This window comes from Dermacentor silvarum, chromosome 6, assembly GCF_013339745.2.
Source record: "Dermacentor silvarum isolate Dsil-2018 chromosome 6, BIME_Dsil_1.4, whole genome shotgun sequence".
NCBI classification, from domain to species: domain Eukaryota; kingdom Metazoa; phylum Arthropoda; class Arachnida; order Ixodida; family Ixodidae; genus Dermacentor; species Dermacentor silvarum.
This window is the reverse complement of record NC_051159.1, coordinates 99,282,883-99,302,094: the sequence shown is the minus strand read 5'-3', so window position 1 is coordinate 99,302,094 and position 19,212 is coordinate 99,282,883. Positions and strand designations below refer to the sequence as shown.

The following is a 19,212-nucleotide window of genomic DNA, read 5'->3' as shown; positions in this document are numbered from 1 at the left end:
TCGTCAAACTTTTGTCGCAATTACTGCTTCACAAAGCATGCATTCACCAGTACAGGAGCAAGAAATTTAAGGCTTGACCCCTCACTAAGTAACAAACAGAAGTATAGAATGACAGAAAGCTGAGCGAGTCGGTAAAATTTCATGGTTTGACGGATAAGCCATTTGATAGGATAGCTGATAGCCAGCATTTGCATTGTCCTTTTCGTTCCTCTTGTGTCTGTCTTCTACACCCAGCCTTTCAAACCATTAACATAAGAAGCTGCTCAAACCTTCAGAAGCAGAAAACAATGTAAAGCAGATTAGTACCTGTGGCCATGACAGTCTTGATATGTGCCTCTTCTAAGGCTGTGATGGTTGACATGCTTTCAGGCTTCAGTTTGTTTTGGAGCACAATAAAGCCCTCTAAAATGCAGGTCGTACTCAAGTTCTGCTCTGTGGGAAAATGAGTACCACACATAAAATACTACCACATCAAGGTAGAAGCACTAGCCCTTAATTAAGTATGAAATGCTAGTGCCAGCATAAAGTATGGCATGCAGCAAAAACAACAGTGTGCACTGCGGCAGACTTCATCGATACATCACAGGTAAGGAAATAAGTATAGTAAGTAAGGAAAAAAGTATATAAGAGCTAAATGTATAAAATTTCATATCAGCAGCACAATCAGAGTCGCTTGGACTACTTGCCAAGGCAGAAAACATCTTGATCAATACTCCACAGATATTGTGGCATTCTTATAAAGGCAAACTGCAAAAAAATTTCACTTTGCCTAAATTGGTTAAAAAGGAGTAGTTATACTGCCAGCACGACCTTGGCAAAACTGCAGCACTGTTAATTGTTTGATTTTCTTATTAACAGCCTTTCAATAGCTCCTAAGCAGATGATGTGTGCACATGGTGATTATCAAATGTGACGCGAATCTCAGACTATGGCCTCAGAGATTCTCAGCACACCACGGGTGCCACCCAATCTCAGATGGCATGCCCAGGAGCCGCACAGGCCAACGTTCTGGATACTGTGTCCACTTCTGGCGAGTGGCAAGTTTTGGTATCAAAAACATCTATTTTTGTGAGCCTTTCGAAGTGCATCCACTTGTACATTTCAAACATAAAACTTCACTGTGGAGGTTGCTTCATATCTACGCTAGCTGAAGCTACACTTTTTATGTGGTCCAAAATTTTGTTGCAGTGGCCTTTAAGTGGAGCTAGGCCTGGCCATGGTGGCACAGTGTTTACTATATAGTGGCGCACAGCACAATAAATAGAGCATGGCTTGTGCTTGAGACACATGCTACTCAATAGCTGAGTTGCAATATTTCTGAAGTGTGGTTGCCATATATAATGCAACAGATGTGGTGAAAACTCATTTCTTCGACAGAAACAACAGCTCAGCTGTAGCACTATAAGAATGTACTGTTTACAGGAAGAAAATATTGTAAAGCACCCTTAGGAACACTAGCATGTAAAAGGACAACGACAATGCTCAATGACAAGAGTTGATAGCCATGACATCAGTGTCAGAGCAACCTTTTCAGAATCAGCCACTTGGCATATTGGGCTGTGGAAAGATAAATTATTTATTTCCTGGTTACTACTATGTAAAAGCAGCGCACTGCTAGGTGTCATTGCTTTTAGTGCCTTGACTTTTGTCTGAAGAAAAAATTTCGATTATTCAGTGTACTTTTAAAGAGATAAGAGTTCTGTGATAGACAAAAAATGTAATGGTGGTTGTCAGAAATATGATCATCGAGCTTTGGTGGTGTAATAAGAAGCACTGCATGCATGCTCTCACGTTTGCAGTAACCAATACATTTAACACTGAACACGCCTTTAACGCTTTTTTGCTTATCCTGCAGAGTGACTAGTGATTTCTGGTTGGGGTGCCTTGAATGTGCAGGCTTAATGCATCTTCATTCCAAAGCATTTGATGTTTGCTCCTTATGACTCATGTTTGTTAAAGTTATGATGCTATATGTGTTTCATCGTTGGGGTTAAGTCTGATGGGAGCTGTAATTCCAGAGACTCTACTGTCATTTTTATGCACTTCACATAAAGACTGAAATTAATAAAGGTCTGAAATGAATAAAGAATTGTATGTACATTTTCGTGCCTACCCATGCACTGTTCACGCGGTTTCTTTCTTTCTTTCTTTTTTCTTTCTTTCTTAGTTGTGACTCTTTGTTTCGTACTTTTTCCACTCTAAACACCCCCCTACAACACTGCCTCAATTAAAATGTCGGTATGCCAAAAATAAGGTGATGCTTGCCTTGGAAGGAGGTGCAGCGCCTGATCCCAAGTTGTGTCATTTGGCAGAGCTTTGGAAGCTATGGCAAGAATACGAAGTCCATGCCTTGTATAACTCTCCAATGTTTCCTTGAAGCTTTCTGGAACTACAGACATAAAACGAATGGTACCAAAAGGCCTAAGAAAAATGAGTTTGTCGCCACTTATGGATAAATCTGAAAGGCACATCACATAGCTTAACATTTTTAAATACTTGCAACTAAGGATAAGAATTGCGTGCGAAAGTACAGTCACAAATAAGACCTACTGCTATTGGTATTAGGCTGTTTTGTTCATCAAATTACCAACATGGTGTTCATATGTCTATCATTCCAATTAACCATGTTTTCTTTGCCTTCTAAGATATTCATATGTCTATCATTCCAATTAACCATGTTTTCTTTGCCTTCTAAGATATTCATGAGTTCCATCAGCTTATCTATTCTTCCAAAAGAAGTCCTTTTACTAAAACGTTTACTAATTTTACTGATTTTACAAATATCAAGATTGTTTTGATATATAGTACATTCTAATAATTGCCATTATTATTCATGTTACGAATACCTAAAAAGTCAGTTTTTAGAATCCAAGTATACATATTTTCATTTTTGCTGCCGATTTGTAACTTGTGCATTTCAAAGGAAGACCCCTTAATATTCTGGTTAGATTACTGAAATTCATTTCAGTGTTCATAGAAAGCATAAAAAGCAGGAGATAGCTCGTAGATATGAGGAGATAATAAAACTGCAAGGTGCTACAAGCATTTCAACATGGTGCTTTCTCTTCTCACCTATTAATGATGATGGCCAGAATAGCACCAGCTTTATCCCAAACCAATACTATCAATCCTTCATCAAGTGCACAATACGAATCCCTGCCTGTGTCATTACCAGAAGTGGCCAGGTGGCATGAGAAATGATAGGGTTGAAACAGAGTCAAATGAAAAGGCTGTACACGCAGAAGTTTCAGCACTCTACACAAGACTTCGCACTAGTTTGCCTGTGCTTCGTAACCTAATAACTTTTAGTAAATGCTGTGGGCAGAAAAAGGAATGATATACCTGTTTCTGGCAAGCACATCTTCTGGATGACTTCTGGAGCACCTTTGCAGTAGATGTGAAAGATGTTGCTGCTAGCTGCCGTGACAACCACACTTGCTCTATGAAGCTGGGACTCAAATGGGAACTGCCTTACAATCCCCAGGCTTGTGCTGCTCTGCGCAAACAGTAAAATAAATTAACAAATAACAGTGCAACAGCTATATGGACAAAAAAAAAAAAATGGCTCACATGAACTTTACAGAACTTCTTCTTTTACGTGCCAAAACCAGTTCTAATTATGAGGCACACCGTAGTGGAGGGCTCCGGATTAATTTGGCTACCTGGAGTTCTTTAATGTGCACTACAACGCAAGCACACGGGCATTTTTGAATTTCGCCTCCATCGAAATGCAGCCGCCGCGGCCGAGATTCGATCCCCCGATCTCGTGTTCAGCAGCACAACGCCTTAGCTAACTGAGCCACCGCGGCGGGTAACTTTACAGAACTGGTGGTTTTTGTTTGTATCACAAGTAATGTCAACAGTAAAAAATTACAGACAATTGTAATTCAAAGAAATATTGTATAACTTATTACATGGACAGGTTCACACACAAAGAAAAACTTTGTGCTTTCTTCCACAGAACTCCAAATACGTTCAGGTACATGTGCATAAGGCTGAAGAAAACCTTGGAAAACGTATTCCCCTTCAGCAACAGTTGTTACAGATGACGATTTGGTCAACATTAAATAAGCCACAGTACGAGTGTGGTTGCTTGGATGTGTCTGTCGTAGTTTAACAGAGTAATTTGTTCTTATAACCACAATAAAGATTAGTTTCTGGCTAAAGGAAACTGAACTGTGACCCATCAACTAGGATTTACCTTCACATCACAGAATCCATTACCACCACAAATAATCAGAGCTTTAAATGAAAAATGAGACATCCACCCAATCACAGCAATTGCTACAAAGGAAACCAATACGGGTTCCTCGAAAGAAAAGCCTTGCAGTTGAAGAATTCGTCCCGGACCAGGACAAATTTTTCTTCAACTGTGAGGATTCTCTTTCAGCAGTCAACAAGAGTGCCGCTGACGGTTGCTGACAGCCGCAGTTTTTCGGTGTAACAACCGAGAAGAGAAACGTAACAAACAGGAAGCTAATACATATGACCTTACTGAAACAAAACAGGACCGGTGCTTCAAAGCGAAGGATCGAGCTGGGAAAATGTAAAAAACATGGATGTGTCAATGAGATTCTACTACACATCTGTACAAAATCCTATAGCCCTAGGGCCCGCTATACACTGATAAGCCCAGTAAAGCAGCATCCTTACATGACAACATGTGCAAGCTCACAGTGCATGATCTTACCAGCAAACATTTGTTTCATATAAAACAGAGCAAAAGATGTGCTGTAAGTAATCTTCCAAAATGTGAATGTTATGGAGCACACCGCAGAAAAGTAAGGGAAAAGGCCATACTCACCAGTCGCAAGTTTCTTGGCATGACAATGCGAGCTGGTATCTTTTCAAAAGGAACAGGCTCACCAAGCTGTGGTTCCTCCAGTCTCTGAACAGCAAACATGACAGTTGCACAAAGTTTACACAGAAATGCAGCACTGTGCATTATTAATTGATAGTAAATATCCACTCTTCTTCCATGTTCTTAAGTGGACACTAAAACGCAATACTAAGTAAAGTTAAATAAGCACACTACACTTCCACAACACCAAAAGATTAATCTTTCTATGGGCAGATGCTTTGCAAGCCAGAAAGGATGCAAAAATGAAAGACATTTTGTGATACCATTTTGAAATTTCCGCACCATGTCCCCAAGAGATCATCGCTATTGACAGTGCCTGCTCGGCACCAGTTAACCCTTTACTGACAAAGAAAGATTACATTGCATTTGGAAGTATGATTCAAGCAGGCAACTGTTGGGAACGTTTCCTGCATAATGACGTGCCAAATACATGAAAGGTTTGTGACATCACACTGATGCCATTTGCACCACAGTTTGGGCACAAAATTCAAAAAGTAAGTTTGACTCATATTATCTCTGCAAATCAGTTCTGTTTTACCGAAGAAATACAAATTAAGTTTGAAAAAACATTCTTACAGCTTAAACTAAGTTTGCCTTTCGATACGTTTAAGCTTAACTTCCTTGCTTTGGCACCTGAAGGGCTTGTTAACATTGCTCCATAAATGCGTACACAGGTAATTGGTCCCAATAAGAGGCTTCAAATTAATATAATTCAGGCAATATGTAATATTTTAACAGACAGATTAAGGCATGTTGTCACGTTTTCCTTTTTCCTACACAAAAGCAAAGTTCTTGAATCTATACCATATCTTGAATCATCTTGAATCTCTACTCTCAGCCACACAATACCATGTTTGTCAATGCATGGTCTTAAAAAAATGATAGCTTCTTGAGCACTATGCTACAATTTCCGGAATAGATAATTCTAGAGCTTCTCTCTCACCCAATCAATAGTTTGCAGCGTCTTGATGTCCATCTCATAGCCCACTACTTCACCATCAACAAGGTGCAAGGAATGGCATGTTGCCAGGGCAACAAGCATGGGACCATATGGAAGAACCTTCAGGTTGTTCACAGCTGGTTGCAACCTGCAGGCCAGAGAGAATACATTGTAGGTGCAAGCATATGACTGTTTCACTCACTGTGGTTGCTCCACAAGTGTCCAGTACATTGCTTGCAAGATTTAGCTGTACAACCCCCTTAACTCCAACTTGGACATACAGCATTTCACCAATACCTTGCAGTCCCTCACTGCTGTTCTGACACATTTAATAATCCACTCCAGCCTGTGCGGTACCTTTGTTTCATCACCATAGCCACAGGTTGCTTGTTGTTTAATCCATTGTATACCCACATATTTCTTTGTTGCTCTGTATATTTTGTATTTATTTCAATGTTTACTATCTGTCACTCATTTCATTCTCATGTTAAGCATTACGCTAAAGACACTAAGCTGCTGTAGCCCATTATGCCAAACTATAATATACAATATTGTAAGTGCACCAAAAATAAAGCTGCACTTAGAGGAGAGACTCACCGTAAGCAACACATCTAAGAAAAAAGGAACAGAGAAAATGCTTCCCTTGGCAGCCACCAAGGCAGTTTGGATGAACATTTTTGTATTTGAGATAAGAAAAAAGACAGACACCAGGTAAAGGTTTTTCTTAACACTAATGTGAAAAATCCTTTCAATTGTAGTAGTAAATTGCCCTTCTACAATACCAAAAAAGCCACTGTTAATGTAAGAAGAAGGTCGGAAAGCGATAAAAGGCACGAAAATTCAGGACGGGTGGCGACGCTGCCTTGAAGTTCCCACACCAGCTCGCCGTAACATCATGGATTTTTACAACGTTTGCTCACATCTGCAGTTAAATTTTTACTGTTAAAGATGGACTACACTGTATTCCAAAAAAAAGTTGAATATCGAACTTGGCAAGTTTCAAGAACTGTCACTGAGTCACAAAAGCCCAAGTAAGACAAAATACTTTGAAATTCGTGATGCCAGACTGACGTACCAGCACTAGTGTTCTGGAGCGAAAAAAAAAAAAAATCTTTGACATTCATGTTCTCTTTTAATAATCAACCCATTACACCAAAATTAATTAATATTTAGTTTTTAAAGAATATTTTATCAGCCTAAACTGATTTATTGTTTCTGTTTATTGTCCCTTTAAGGTTAAACTGCATGCGTTGCTGGACTAACTAGTTAATGGTCCTAAGATAAATTTTAGCACAATGCTCAAAGAGCGCAGAAAGCCAAGAGAGAGAGGGAAGGGAGGAAGGAAAGGCAGGGAGGTTAACCAGACTTTGTCCAGAAAGACAAAGTTAACATAGCAACATACATGTCACCTTTCAGTTCGTGCCTGCAGTACTGTCCTTTACATCAGGACATATAGAAACCCTACATTGCAATGTCGTTGCATTACCTGCAGTGACATTTCCAATTCTGCATTCCTGTCTAGTTCTTTTCCTTTGTGCTGCTCAATTCTTTTGTGACACCCACTCTTCAACACATTACCAATTATCATAGCAGTCAACTTTGCTAATACCCCTTTATTTCTAATCATGCTCTAGCTGTTTTAAACACACTACTTGTCAGCACTAATAAAATGAAAGATCAAACTATTCTGCATAGCTTTACCAATTCAAATAAATGACTAAAAACATATATACGCTCTGATAACTGCAAAAAGCACTAATGTGTTCTTACATTGCATTTTCACAGGGAACAATGGCTGCAATGTCCAGGCAGTCCTCCGTCAGCGTTCCTGTCTGTAAAAGAAATACAAGAAGCAGTCCGGCAATTATGTTTTTGTTTTGCATGCAGTCAGTGAAGTGAAAAAGCAGGCTAGAAATTAACACAAGAGAATATGACAAGCACCTTTTAAAAATGATTAATGTAAACATCCACAGTAACATCCTCATAAACATCCTCATAAGAACCGCTAGCACACAACTCTATTTATGATAGAGTTGTGTGTGCGAGATAGACAAAAAATATACAGCTATGAGTAGCCACCGTCTGTGTTAGTATAGGCAATACCTTTCAATTGTAATCAGGAAAATGTGCCCCAAGATTATTAAAATCATAACTGCAAAATCTTTTATGACACAGTTTCTTTAAGCCTCATATACTGTGCAGTACATCTACTCTAGTATATTTGAAACTGTGCAGAAGTGGCCTACAACTACCCACTTTGACAGATGCAAAGGAAAACTCCACAGTTCTGTCTAATTTTTCATGTTAAATATCTTGCGATCAAGTTTCGGATATTCTTCATAACCTACCTTATCAAAGCAGACCACACTCAAGGCTCCACAAAAATTGATGTAGCTGGAGTTGAGGCAGTAGATGTCTTTATTCTTTAGACGTCTCTGAGCTGATGCATTGATGCTAGTCAGCACTGCGGGCAGTAGTGGAGGCACCACAAAAGTGGCGACATCAATGACAATGATGGCAATATCATGAACGTATGCCTGAAATGCAGAAAAGTAAGAGAAAAGCGACCGCAAATTCAGCTTCATAATGCTGAACAGAGATGACATTCGAATAGTAACATGTCTCTTTCATGCAGATTTATTATAAGCATGCCTTCAATATAATTTCTTTCAGTATTTCTTTGAAAGCTAGCTAGAAAAACTGCGATTTGGGCTAGCTGGCTTAAGTGCATTGTATATGCCTGCCACTTCTCTGTCCCTCACTGCATGGCGATGTTTCTCTTGTCCTTGAAATGGAACAAAAAGGATACAAAAAGTGCTTTCCAGGGATGTTATGTTAACTTAAACAGCCACAGTCCACAAGAGCACTTTTACAAAACAGTGCACTGCAAGGTATCATACTGCTACTCATTATCTGTTGATAATAGCTCCAAAGTTGGAACAAGTAGAGTTTGTCAAAGGATCTGAAGTCACCAAAAGCCTTAGGTTAGACAAGTCCTGGCTGTGTACTGCTGTGCCTATGTTACTCTTGCTGTTAGAAAGCTCTGGACATTAAAACGACAGTTCACCTCCTTTTCAACAACTTTCAAACACTGATACAAGTCAATCACAAGTCAATAAAGCTTTCAAAGAAATTCAAAGTGCTGTCAGAAATGAATTCATTGAAATTTCAAAGCCAGAGACAGCCCACAAGTTTGGCATCCCAAGAAGTACCTTGCCAAGTCAGGAAATAATTAACAGGAGCGGATAATAGCCACTTTCGGCAATTGTAACCTCATGGCACACTTCAGTGCCTGAAGAATATGTCCTGGTCATTTCGACAGAATGAGTGCAAAGAAATAATAGCTGCCCCCCTCAATATGGCTGTCTTCAAGGCCACGAAGATACCCAGAATTTAGGCATGAATATTTTCAGCAGAAACAGGTTGCTCGACCACTTATGGAATATGCGCAGTTTGATCTTTTGGTCCATTGCTTGGGAGGCTATAACACTGCTGCATAATAAATGATGTTTTGGCATTATTTTTCTTTTGTGAAACAATCTCAGTCACTGCTTCCTATAGGCCGCCATTTAGAGAATGCGTGCATGTTTTCTAGGATTATCCTGTCAAGCTGAACTTAACATATAAGCCAAACCTCCTTTTTGGTCCTCCGAGTTTCGCTTAATGGAAGCCTATTGCATAAACAAGAATTTATGTTTCATAATATGCACTTTTTGGGTTACAAGAACACATAAATTACAAAACGGGTACTCACACCGAGTTTGCTGAATATGATGCCAGTGTAGATCATTGCTGGTATGCCTAAAAAAGTTTAAAATGTGCAAGATGAGTGCATGAAGCCTGAAAAGTTAAGGCAATATATAGTATGTAAGGTTTACTCACCAAGGATAAGAAATATCACCATTGACTTCATAACATCCGCATGTAGCTTGAAATGCACTGGTTTTGGGAACAAGATTGTCCTCACAAGCTCGCCTTTCATAGTGTTGAATCCTGAAATGCACATCCATTTGGGCACCAGTGTCGGGCAAGTACAGAAAATTACCAACTTGTTAGTTTGCAATAACCCTTTGTTTATAAAATTGACCAATCTGTTAACTATGACAGCTAACAACGACAGCACCTGCTTTAAGGAAGGGCCAATTTCTCAAAAGACAGCGCAACAAAGATGATAACGTCTCTTTTTTTTCTAGAAACACATTACCAAATTATAGCTAACTAATTATCTAACATTCAGCATTTACAGTTTTTATTATTCACCTCAGAGCACATGCTTATTCAGTACTTAGAGCATGTTCACTTAATAGAAATGGTGAGACGAACACAAGTTTCAACATATTGCGCCCAAGATCTGCCAAAGTACAATAATTTTTCATGCAGTTTTCATGTGCAGTGCACAAGATAGGCTATCTGGGAAAATTATAAAAGAACGCCAATGAATTTTGGTGCCTGCTTTGCAGTTGTATAAATGTGTAAAAATTGGTGCTGGTCCCACAATTTCTACTTGGTGGACATGCCTTGAGCACTGACCAGATTCAAATCCAGAACTACAGAACATGCCCTAAAGTAATTAGTTAACATTTAATTAGAAAATATGAAATAATTTGCAGTCATCACACAATCATTGATGTCTGTTGCTTTTAATAATGTGTAGCCAAAAAAGAAGCCATCATTCGCATTGCACTACATTAAACAAATTTGGTTGTCTCTGAATTAGAACAGGTAGTATAGTGGGTGTTTCAAGGTGCAACCAACTTTTTCATTATTAATTTTACGGCCACAATGTCAATATGAGGTTTGTAGTGTCAATTTGAAGACATCACATTCAGTTGCCTGTTAGACATTGCTGTTTGCATAGCTCTTCTTCCCGTGCTTCAAAAAAAGCCCATAAAACTTTTCAAGAGACCCACCACAGTTCATCGCAGCGGCTTTATTTCATATGCAGTGAAAAGAGTTAAAATAATAGAAGTAACATTTTCAAATGTGCTTTATGAACCTCATTGACACTGCCCTCTATAAAGTTATTAATTTAAAAAAATACGCCAGTTTCTCCTACGCCAGCAATAGCAAGGTTTAGTAGTGCAATTCAACTCCTCAGATGGTGTTTAAACTATATGCGGGTGCGACATATGTTGGCACTGTACAGCACGCAAAGCAACTGCTAGCACCTTCGCAGCTACCAGGTGTCTCACAACACTGGTGTGATGAGGAGCACTGCCCAGTGGAGGCTAGGCGTCACACCTCGAAGATGAGACCCTGCCCAGTAAAATGTTGGATAACACTAGCCTGACGTTTGCCTGTGTGGCCCATACAAGTGCTCAGCAGGAACGTTAGTGTGCTTGTGGTGTGCATGTGCACAATGCACATGCCAGCAGCAGAAGCTAGAACACTGTCCTGGCTCTGTTACCAAGCCAATTGAGCAGAGCATTGATGGTGCATCCCCTCACTTTGTCGTTTTTGCAGCCAAACACACCTCGCATCTCTGAAGACCCTGTAAACCTTCAAGCGTGAGCCACACATGCGTCACCGATAGCTGGACAGCATAACGGCGTGAATGCGCCTTGAACTGTCCATGTAATTGCTACCCAATAAAAGTTAATTAATCACTGCTAATAAAATAGGAAGAACAAAACATGTACTGGAGGCTTCTTTAGGAGGCTGCTGACAACATAAAGATAGCTTCATCAGCCCAAGGGGGTTCGCTTTATTTTTTAAACTTGCTCTGAATTAGCTGCATATTTGTGGCTTACAAATAAATATTATTTGTTCACAGCCCTTTTTATTTGTTTGTTTGTTTGTTTAAGAACTGTGGCATTTCTAACAAAAGTTCCATACCTGTCCTGTATACAACGGCTTTTACTTGGCCATTAGTACTCCTTGAGTGAAGTATATTTGTTCCACAGAAGAGTGTGTTCCTTTTGTTTGCAGTGCATGTGTACCCTTCTCCTGCAGACACAGCAACCTTTGTGATAGGGCAGCTTTCACCTGCACCAAACAGACAGTGGAATATAACCTCTTTTGCAATCAAAAAGATGACGTGAATGTTTGCACTTTGTGCTATCTTCTTGAAGAAGATAGCATAAAGTGGTAACGTTTATGTCGTCTTTTCGGCGCCAGAAACGCCGTCCAAGTTATGCAAGTAAAGTAACCTAAATCATGCAAAATCAGTAGGATGTGCAAAAAGCAAAAGATGCAGTTTGCTTCTTGAGTGGAGGCTGTTGTTGCCATTGGATTGTGTAGAAGTATAAGTGGGCCAGACTATAAGGTATGTCAACACAAGATTAGCTGACCACAAGTATAACGTCGAGAGGTAGGTAGTATAAGCAAAGAAACATTGTGTCATTCTACACATTGTGGTTGTGTTCCAAAAAAATTATGGGGTTTTACATGCCAAAACCATGATCTGTGGTTGCGTTCCATTATATGGCAAGTACTCCATTAGAGGTAAAGCGAAGGAGCAACTTACTAGAGAGATAGTTGAAGCAGATATGATACAACGAGTAACAGAGCAATGTGTTAGCACCTCCTCCATTTCCTTACTAGACAAAGAAATTGGTTTTCGGCACAAGTTTTAAGAACGTTGTACTATTGCTTTGTATTTTTTCATCCTGTACAAACATGTGCATATATGTATATGCGCTTTATGCCAATAAATCAAAGTCAGCACCCTGTGTGTCTCATTTCTGCGGTTGTCCCTTGCCTATAATGCACTGTGATTTACCTATACTTATGCAAGACCAACTAGCTCGAATTTCTGTTTTAGTGCAGTACATTTCAACAAACAGTTCAGGCTGCCACCATCTTAGGCTGCTAATTCAGAAGTTTGTTAAAAATTCTGTGTAATACACAGTACTAAGGCCAAGTTGAAAAACGCCAAGAAGGTACACAGTATGAATGTTTGGCTGCCATTATCACTCGAAACTCTAAGAGAGTTTTTTCTGATGAAGTGTTAGAAAACACAAAATGCTGGCTGACACACCTCATTTCGTTTTGTTCATTTTTATATTGAATGCCTCGCGAATTTCCCTTGTCATCTGGTATCCATGTCAGAGCAAAACAAATGTGCACTCGAACTCCGATAAACACCCGCAGTCTTGGCAATGCATCGCCAAGTGGGATGAAAACATGGGCCATTTTGTTGCATTAAGGTGCTATCTTAACACACTGTCTGGGTAGCTCACATTGTTTAGTCTGCTAATCTGGTTCAAGATGCTCTCACTCATTATATGCACACAAGATTTGGCCATGGCTGATCACAATTTTAAGTTTGAAACCTCGATACCATTCTTCACAATCTACAAGTGCACCTACAATTAGACATGCTCTGGTATTCCGTAATAAACTTAAAAGCACATATTTGTACTTGCAACATTATATTACGCCTTTATACACAGCCATATAAACTACTGCATCACATCATGGGGTCATACATACTCTGTTCACCTCTCCCCATTGATTAAACTCCAGAAAAGAGCCGGTAGCATAATTAGTAATTTCACCCCACGGTTGTCACCTTTTCCTTAACCCATTCTTGGTGATCTTAACATTGGGCCTTTGTCTAGCTTTTATTTTTAATACAGGCATTAGGTATGTTCCTTAAATTTTTGAATGTGTACTCGCATTAGACATATATTCCCACAACGTATGCTCTCTAATCCTAATTCTACTCGCTGCACCACCCACCGTAAGTTGCTCTTACCTAGTATACATTCTAATTATGGCAGATCCACTTTGCTTTCTTTCCTCAATATCATCACGCATATGAAATCTGCAACTTTCTTGCCCCCCCCCAATGCTTAAAAGAAATTTAAAACATTTTATTTTTTTAAACATAATTAATACTGTCCACCCTGTGAACATTTCCTTGTGTTACCTTACTAAAATATTGTGTCTTGATGCAGTTATACATGCATTTTTAAGAAATGTAACCTCTCTTTCATTTTCTTTGTTTTTTACTTTGCATTTTACATAATTTGCTTCAATCGAGGTGCCGCCAATAGTGATATAGCTTTGGGACCTCCTTCTGTATATGCACAACTGTACTATTTTTATGATGTGTAATAAATTTGAATTTGAATTTGAAAGGACAAATATTTGTGTCTACCTGTCAGCATGCTCTCATTGACAATACAGTCCCCATTGATAAGGACAGCATCACACTCCATGGTGTGATGTTTCTCTGGTAGTATGATGACATCGCCAGGTACAAGTTCCTTGGAGGAGAGGGTCACTTCTGCACACAAATCATGCACGTGTGGAATGCACAACATGTTTTTCGGCACTGATGCTACCATGAAGAATGCTAACAAAAGTGAAACTAGTAAAAAAGAACAGTGACGGCAGCCATGTGTTATATATGCTGATTTCCACACAGAGCAGACAGTACATTCTGAAGTTATTGGTGATGCTATTCAGCTATCATTAATTCTGAACACCTGTCTGCTCTGAACACTTTAGAAGCCTTGCATTCAAGGTCCATGTACAAAGAACAAACTTGCCTTACTGATTCCAAGCTATTTCAAAAAAAGTATTAGTCACTTTTAGTCTCATTTTAGCAACTGCGCTATGCGAAAAACGGAATGTGATATACTCCTTGTGATGATGTGCTCCATCATAGAAGAGATAGAATGTGATTGCAACATCCCTATCACCACGTGGTACAGGTTTCACTCAAAAATGCTGTGTGCATATTAAGCTGTCATAAATAATACCACTGTGCTTGTTTACTGTAATGACCTGTATATGAGGCAACATTCATGCTTACCAGTCTCATCTCGCAACACAGTCACCTTTGATTCTGTGTGAATTGCTTCCGTCAGCGCCCTTGTTTGCTGAAAGATCAGGTTTGCAGTATGTGGGTGGAAGATTTCAACATTCACCAGTTGTTTTTCAAAGTACAACCCATTATGTTGGTTGGAGTGCCTCAAGATTACAACCCAAGCCACTTGAATTTTCCTGATTGTGATTTCAAAATCGGGCTACAAGCCATGAACCGCAGCAGTTGTTCCCAGGCAATTGAAAATGCACTTCTCACTATTATAGCACAGGCAATTCATGTAGCCATGAAATACAGAAGAAGTGCACCAGATGTGCACCTTTTCCAAGTACTAAATAAAGCAAACATTAAAACATGAAAAGTTAAAACAATAAAGGCAATAAAATACCAAATTACATTATTGTTTTTGTGGTTATCACGAGATGAAAAAACCATAAGGCATGACAGTAATGATAGGAAAGAAGCCCACCTTTCTAGTTTGCCAGACTGATACGCTGACTGATATAATGGAGAGCAAAACGACGCAAACAGCAAACTGGTAATACACCTGAACCATCCACACGATAACAATGAACACTTGATACATGTAAAATGGGCTGAAGACCTAGAGGGAGAGAAAGGCCATGTTTAACAAAATTTGTAGAAGCTGAAGACAACAATTTATTACAGCAACCTAGAGTAACATACTAATAATGGATTAGAGTAGTGTACAGTGCGGTCATGAAGTATGAAGTCGGCATCATTTACCGTAAATGGTGGAAGCTCAATCAGTAAATAAATCAATCAATCAATCAAATCTTTTTCCTAACATTTTTCATTATATTTACCGAATAGCTTACCACGAACAGCCAGGTACAGTTAAATGTAGGGTCACAAGTAAGCTGTATGGTTCCACATAACATTTCTCAGCACAAACATGCAGGTGATTTGTAAGCGGAGAGAGGTTGCCATGAGCAATTAGCTTCTGTTTCTATAAAAATAAAAAAACTGAATGTTATATGAACTCTCTACAGTCATAGAACAATCCCACAATGTGCAAGTACACATTACTGCATTCTCTTTGTTACTTGCAGATTATGTTAATATATTTTTTTTACAAGTAATATTAATATCAAATTTTCATGCTCACCTCATTTATGACGAGCTTGTAAACAGGTGTCATTTCTACGTACAGAGAGTTTTCACCAAACAGGACTTGCTGGTAGTCAACATCTGAGCCCGACAGACCAGCTGACATTGCGAGCAAATCTTGACAGCTGTCAACTTCAAGCCCACTGGAAGAAAGGAAGAATAAAATTAATGAATTGGAGTACACAAAATGTCACAGAGACTATGAGTCATCGTGACACATTACATTGTTCTATGACTCGCATATGTAGACAACTGTGACCTACATGGGATACACTAGCTTACACCTTTCAGCCAGATTAACAAGCACTGTTGATGTGAAGACAAAGGAGATTAGAAAGGGAAACCTATGTGAACCAAAAGTACTTGTCTGAATGCATAAAATTAAGCTCACATAAATAGCTATACTTTATGTACCCCGAAGTGATTTCCAAAATGGAGGTAACATCACACAAAGCCCAAGACACCATTTTTCAACACCGGTAAATAAAATCAGGGGTCACGTACTAAGTAAAACACATCGTTGAGCACTTTTGAGATGACAGTATTGTTCGAAGCGCTTCATTTCCCAGGCTAGGCTTTGACAAAAGCAAGTTCATCAGCTCAAACAGGCAACCTGCCATTTCACCAAGTGATGGTCAGTATTCTTATAGTACTGCGTTCACATTCATCGTTACTAGCTGTATAGCATCATCAACAACCACTTGGCTGTGTCGCAGAGGCTACTCCTCACCATATAGCCCTGCATGACTACAGGCCTGCTTAAAAGTCTATGCAAGAAAGATGACATTTACAGGAAGCCTAAATGCGAGCCATTCAACTTGGCACTGAGAAAACGCTTTACAAGGTATTCTAATTAGCTGTCACATCTTATACGGGAGGCAAAATTTAAATATTATAATTGTCAGTTCTCCCTAGCAGGCAATGATATTGGTAAACAGTGGCGTATTATAAACTCCTTCCTGAACAGAACCATGTCAGCTAGCAGAATCAATTAAATACACTATAACGGAGATTTGTTCGAGGGTAAAACTAACATTTTGCATGCACTTAGTGATTTTTATGGTGCGCTCCGCACACACCAGAATTTCCAACTATTGCTATTCTTAATTGTGTGCCGCAATCTTGTTTGCAGCTTCCTACTATACATGCCAAAATAAGAACTACTTTGCATTCGCAACATATCTGCTTGACAACATTTGCGGCAGTCATACCAAGAAAGTGGTAGATTTTATAGTTAAACCACTCACACGTCATTAACCTGATTTTGAAGACCAGTTTTCTAGTTGTTTTTTTTTGTGAATTAAAACGAAGCAAAATTGGTTTTGTGTAAAAAAAAAATGTGATGGGACACTAATAAGTAATTGTAGGCCTATCTCTATTCTACCCTTTTTTTGATAAGGTAACTGAAAAAAAAATTAATAAAAGCAGGAATCGTAGATATCTCTACAAGTTCAACTTATTATCACCGAGAAAGTTTAGTTTTCGCACTGGTTATTCGACTGATCTAGCTCTAGGTGCACTGACCAACAAGTTTAAATATTAAATTTACTGTAGTAGACTTTTTGGATCTGCTCTTACTGATTTTACTAAAGCAATTTGGTTTAATGAATCATAATATTTTACTTAGCTTGCTTCCTACGGAGTAACTGGCCTGAAATAAAATTATTTTGAAGCTACTTAACTGACCGTGAAAAAACAATTAATATATCTGGTACGTTATCCAACACCAGGAAAATCAACATCGGTGTTCCGTAAGGTTCAACATTAGGCCCCCTGATTTTCTTACCGTAAATTAATGATTTACCTGACTGCCTAACTCGTGCAACTGACTGTATAGTGTAAGCAGATGATGCCACTATTTTTTGCTCACATGAGAAAATTCAGACATTAATTGAACAACTTGACTGCAATCTCCGTAATATCGCTGATTGGTGTTATAAAAATGAACTAATTATTAATCCTGCAAAAAAATTGAAAAATAAAATGCATGATTTTTCAGCTCACCAGCCAAGCATATCATTGATATTTCTGTATTACGTATTGATAATAATATCATCTCCCCAAGTAATCAATGTACATTCTTAGGCATAGAACTAGACAATTCTTTAGAAGGTAATATCAACGTAAATTCAATAAAGAGAAAGTGTGCCTTTGGTGTAAGAGTACTCTTGAAAGCACGCAAGTATTTTTATATACACTGGAATCCTTCACAGGAACCGGAAAATAGAGCGTATCATCCAATGTATTATTCAGCCAAATCGCATTATCGGGAAAAATAAACGTATCATCCCGAAAAATGTATTACACAAAATTGTATCAATGAGGTTCCACTGTATACATGCTATTATATACTATGGTTTCATTCACAGTCGTTTCATTTACTGCATGGCATAATAGAGTTTAATGTATGCTTTCCATATCGTGCCGCTCCAGCACATTCAAAATCAAGCGCTTAGTATCATTACTTGCAGTCCCTATAACACACTTGTGAGCCAGATTTTTCACAATCTTCACATTCTTCCCGTAAACAAATCGTTTAGGTTTAAAATAGATACCCTTACTTACCAATTGGTAAAAAAATCCCAGTCTTATGTACGACATACTTACACGCAGCAGCTCACTAATGCAAATAACACAATATTTTTATTCCAAAATAATTTCTTACTTCCAAAAGCACACACAAATTATGGCAAACAAAGAAGTGTGTTTCCTGTGATAAAATTTCACAATAGCTTGCCCTCTACTATTAAGAGTGTTCTATCTTTATCTTTATTTATGAATTCTCTTCAGTCACACATATTCAAGCCATTTCATCTGAAGTATATTGCATTTCATCAGCTTTTGCAGCAATATTCTTGTATCTGCTGGTCCATTACATTATTTGCATGGTCTATTGCAATAATTCTTTATTTTGAAATTTCTTTTGCTCTTAGCAGTACTGCTTTCGTGAACTTAACTTTTGCTTCATGCTATTCTGAATGCCTTTCTTCCTGTGCTGCTCTCAGATTTTTCTTTTAGCTTGATATTTTATTAGCCTATGTCAGGCCCGTAGCCAGGAAATTGTTTTCGGGGCCCACTTGCTAAAGGCCTTGACTATTTGAGGAAAGCACCTATTTTTCAGTAATTATTTTCGTAAAAAATTCCAGTATGTAAATGTGACTTTTTAAATACTATTTTATTGATAGTTTGATATTTTTAGTTTTGAGATTATTCTTCTTAATGGTATAATATTTTATACAGACGATTCGTCTCAATAGATTTCATTATGAAAAATAAAACAGTGTTATCAGAGGGGGGGGGGGGGGGGGGTTGGCCTACAGCCCCCCCCCCCCCCCCTCCCTGGCTACGGGCCCGGCCTATGTATTCATTAAACAACTTTTTTGTTGCTATCTTAAAAAGGGTAGGCAGGATGAATTTACTACTGTACCATTTTCTGTTAATCAAATTCTGTGGCACTGCAGTATTATATGAAATTGCTCCTGCAGCATATTATTTATGTGCCAA

General features: G+C 38.6%; 1 protein-coding gene across 1 annotated transcript in view; it reads right to left on the bottom strand.

Moving 5' to 3' along the window:
- The window catches only part of LOC119455762 (polyamine-transporting ATPase 13A3-like), a 41,010-nt gene that overhangs the window by 16,491 nt on the left and 5,307 nt on the right, over positions 1-19,212 (bottom strand). Inside the window, 15 exon segments of the mRNA XM_037717220.2 lie at positions 307-400; positions 402-432; positions 2,266-2,389; positions 3,343-3,496; positions 4,805-4,888; positions 5,805-5,949; positions 7,572-7,633; positions 8,150-8,338; positions 9,556-9,602; positions 9,684-9,794; positions 11,637-11,786; positions 13,906-14,034; positions 14,566-14,632; positions 15,047-15,181; positions 15,707-15,851. Coding sequence (XP_037573148.1) covers positions 307-400; positions 402-432; positions 2,266-2,389; positions 3,343-3,496; positions 4,805-4,888; positions 5,805-5,949; positions 7,572-7,633; positions 8,150-8,338; positions 9,556-9,602; positions 9,684-9,794; positions 11,637-11,786; positions 13,906-14,034; positions 14,566-14,632; positions 15,047-15,181; positions 15,707-15,851 — 1,667 coding nt within the window.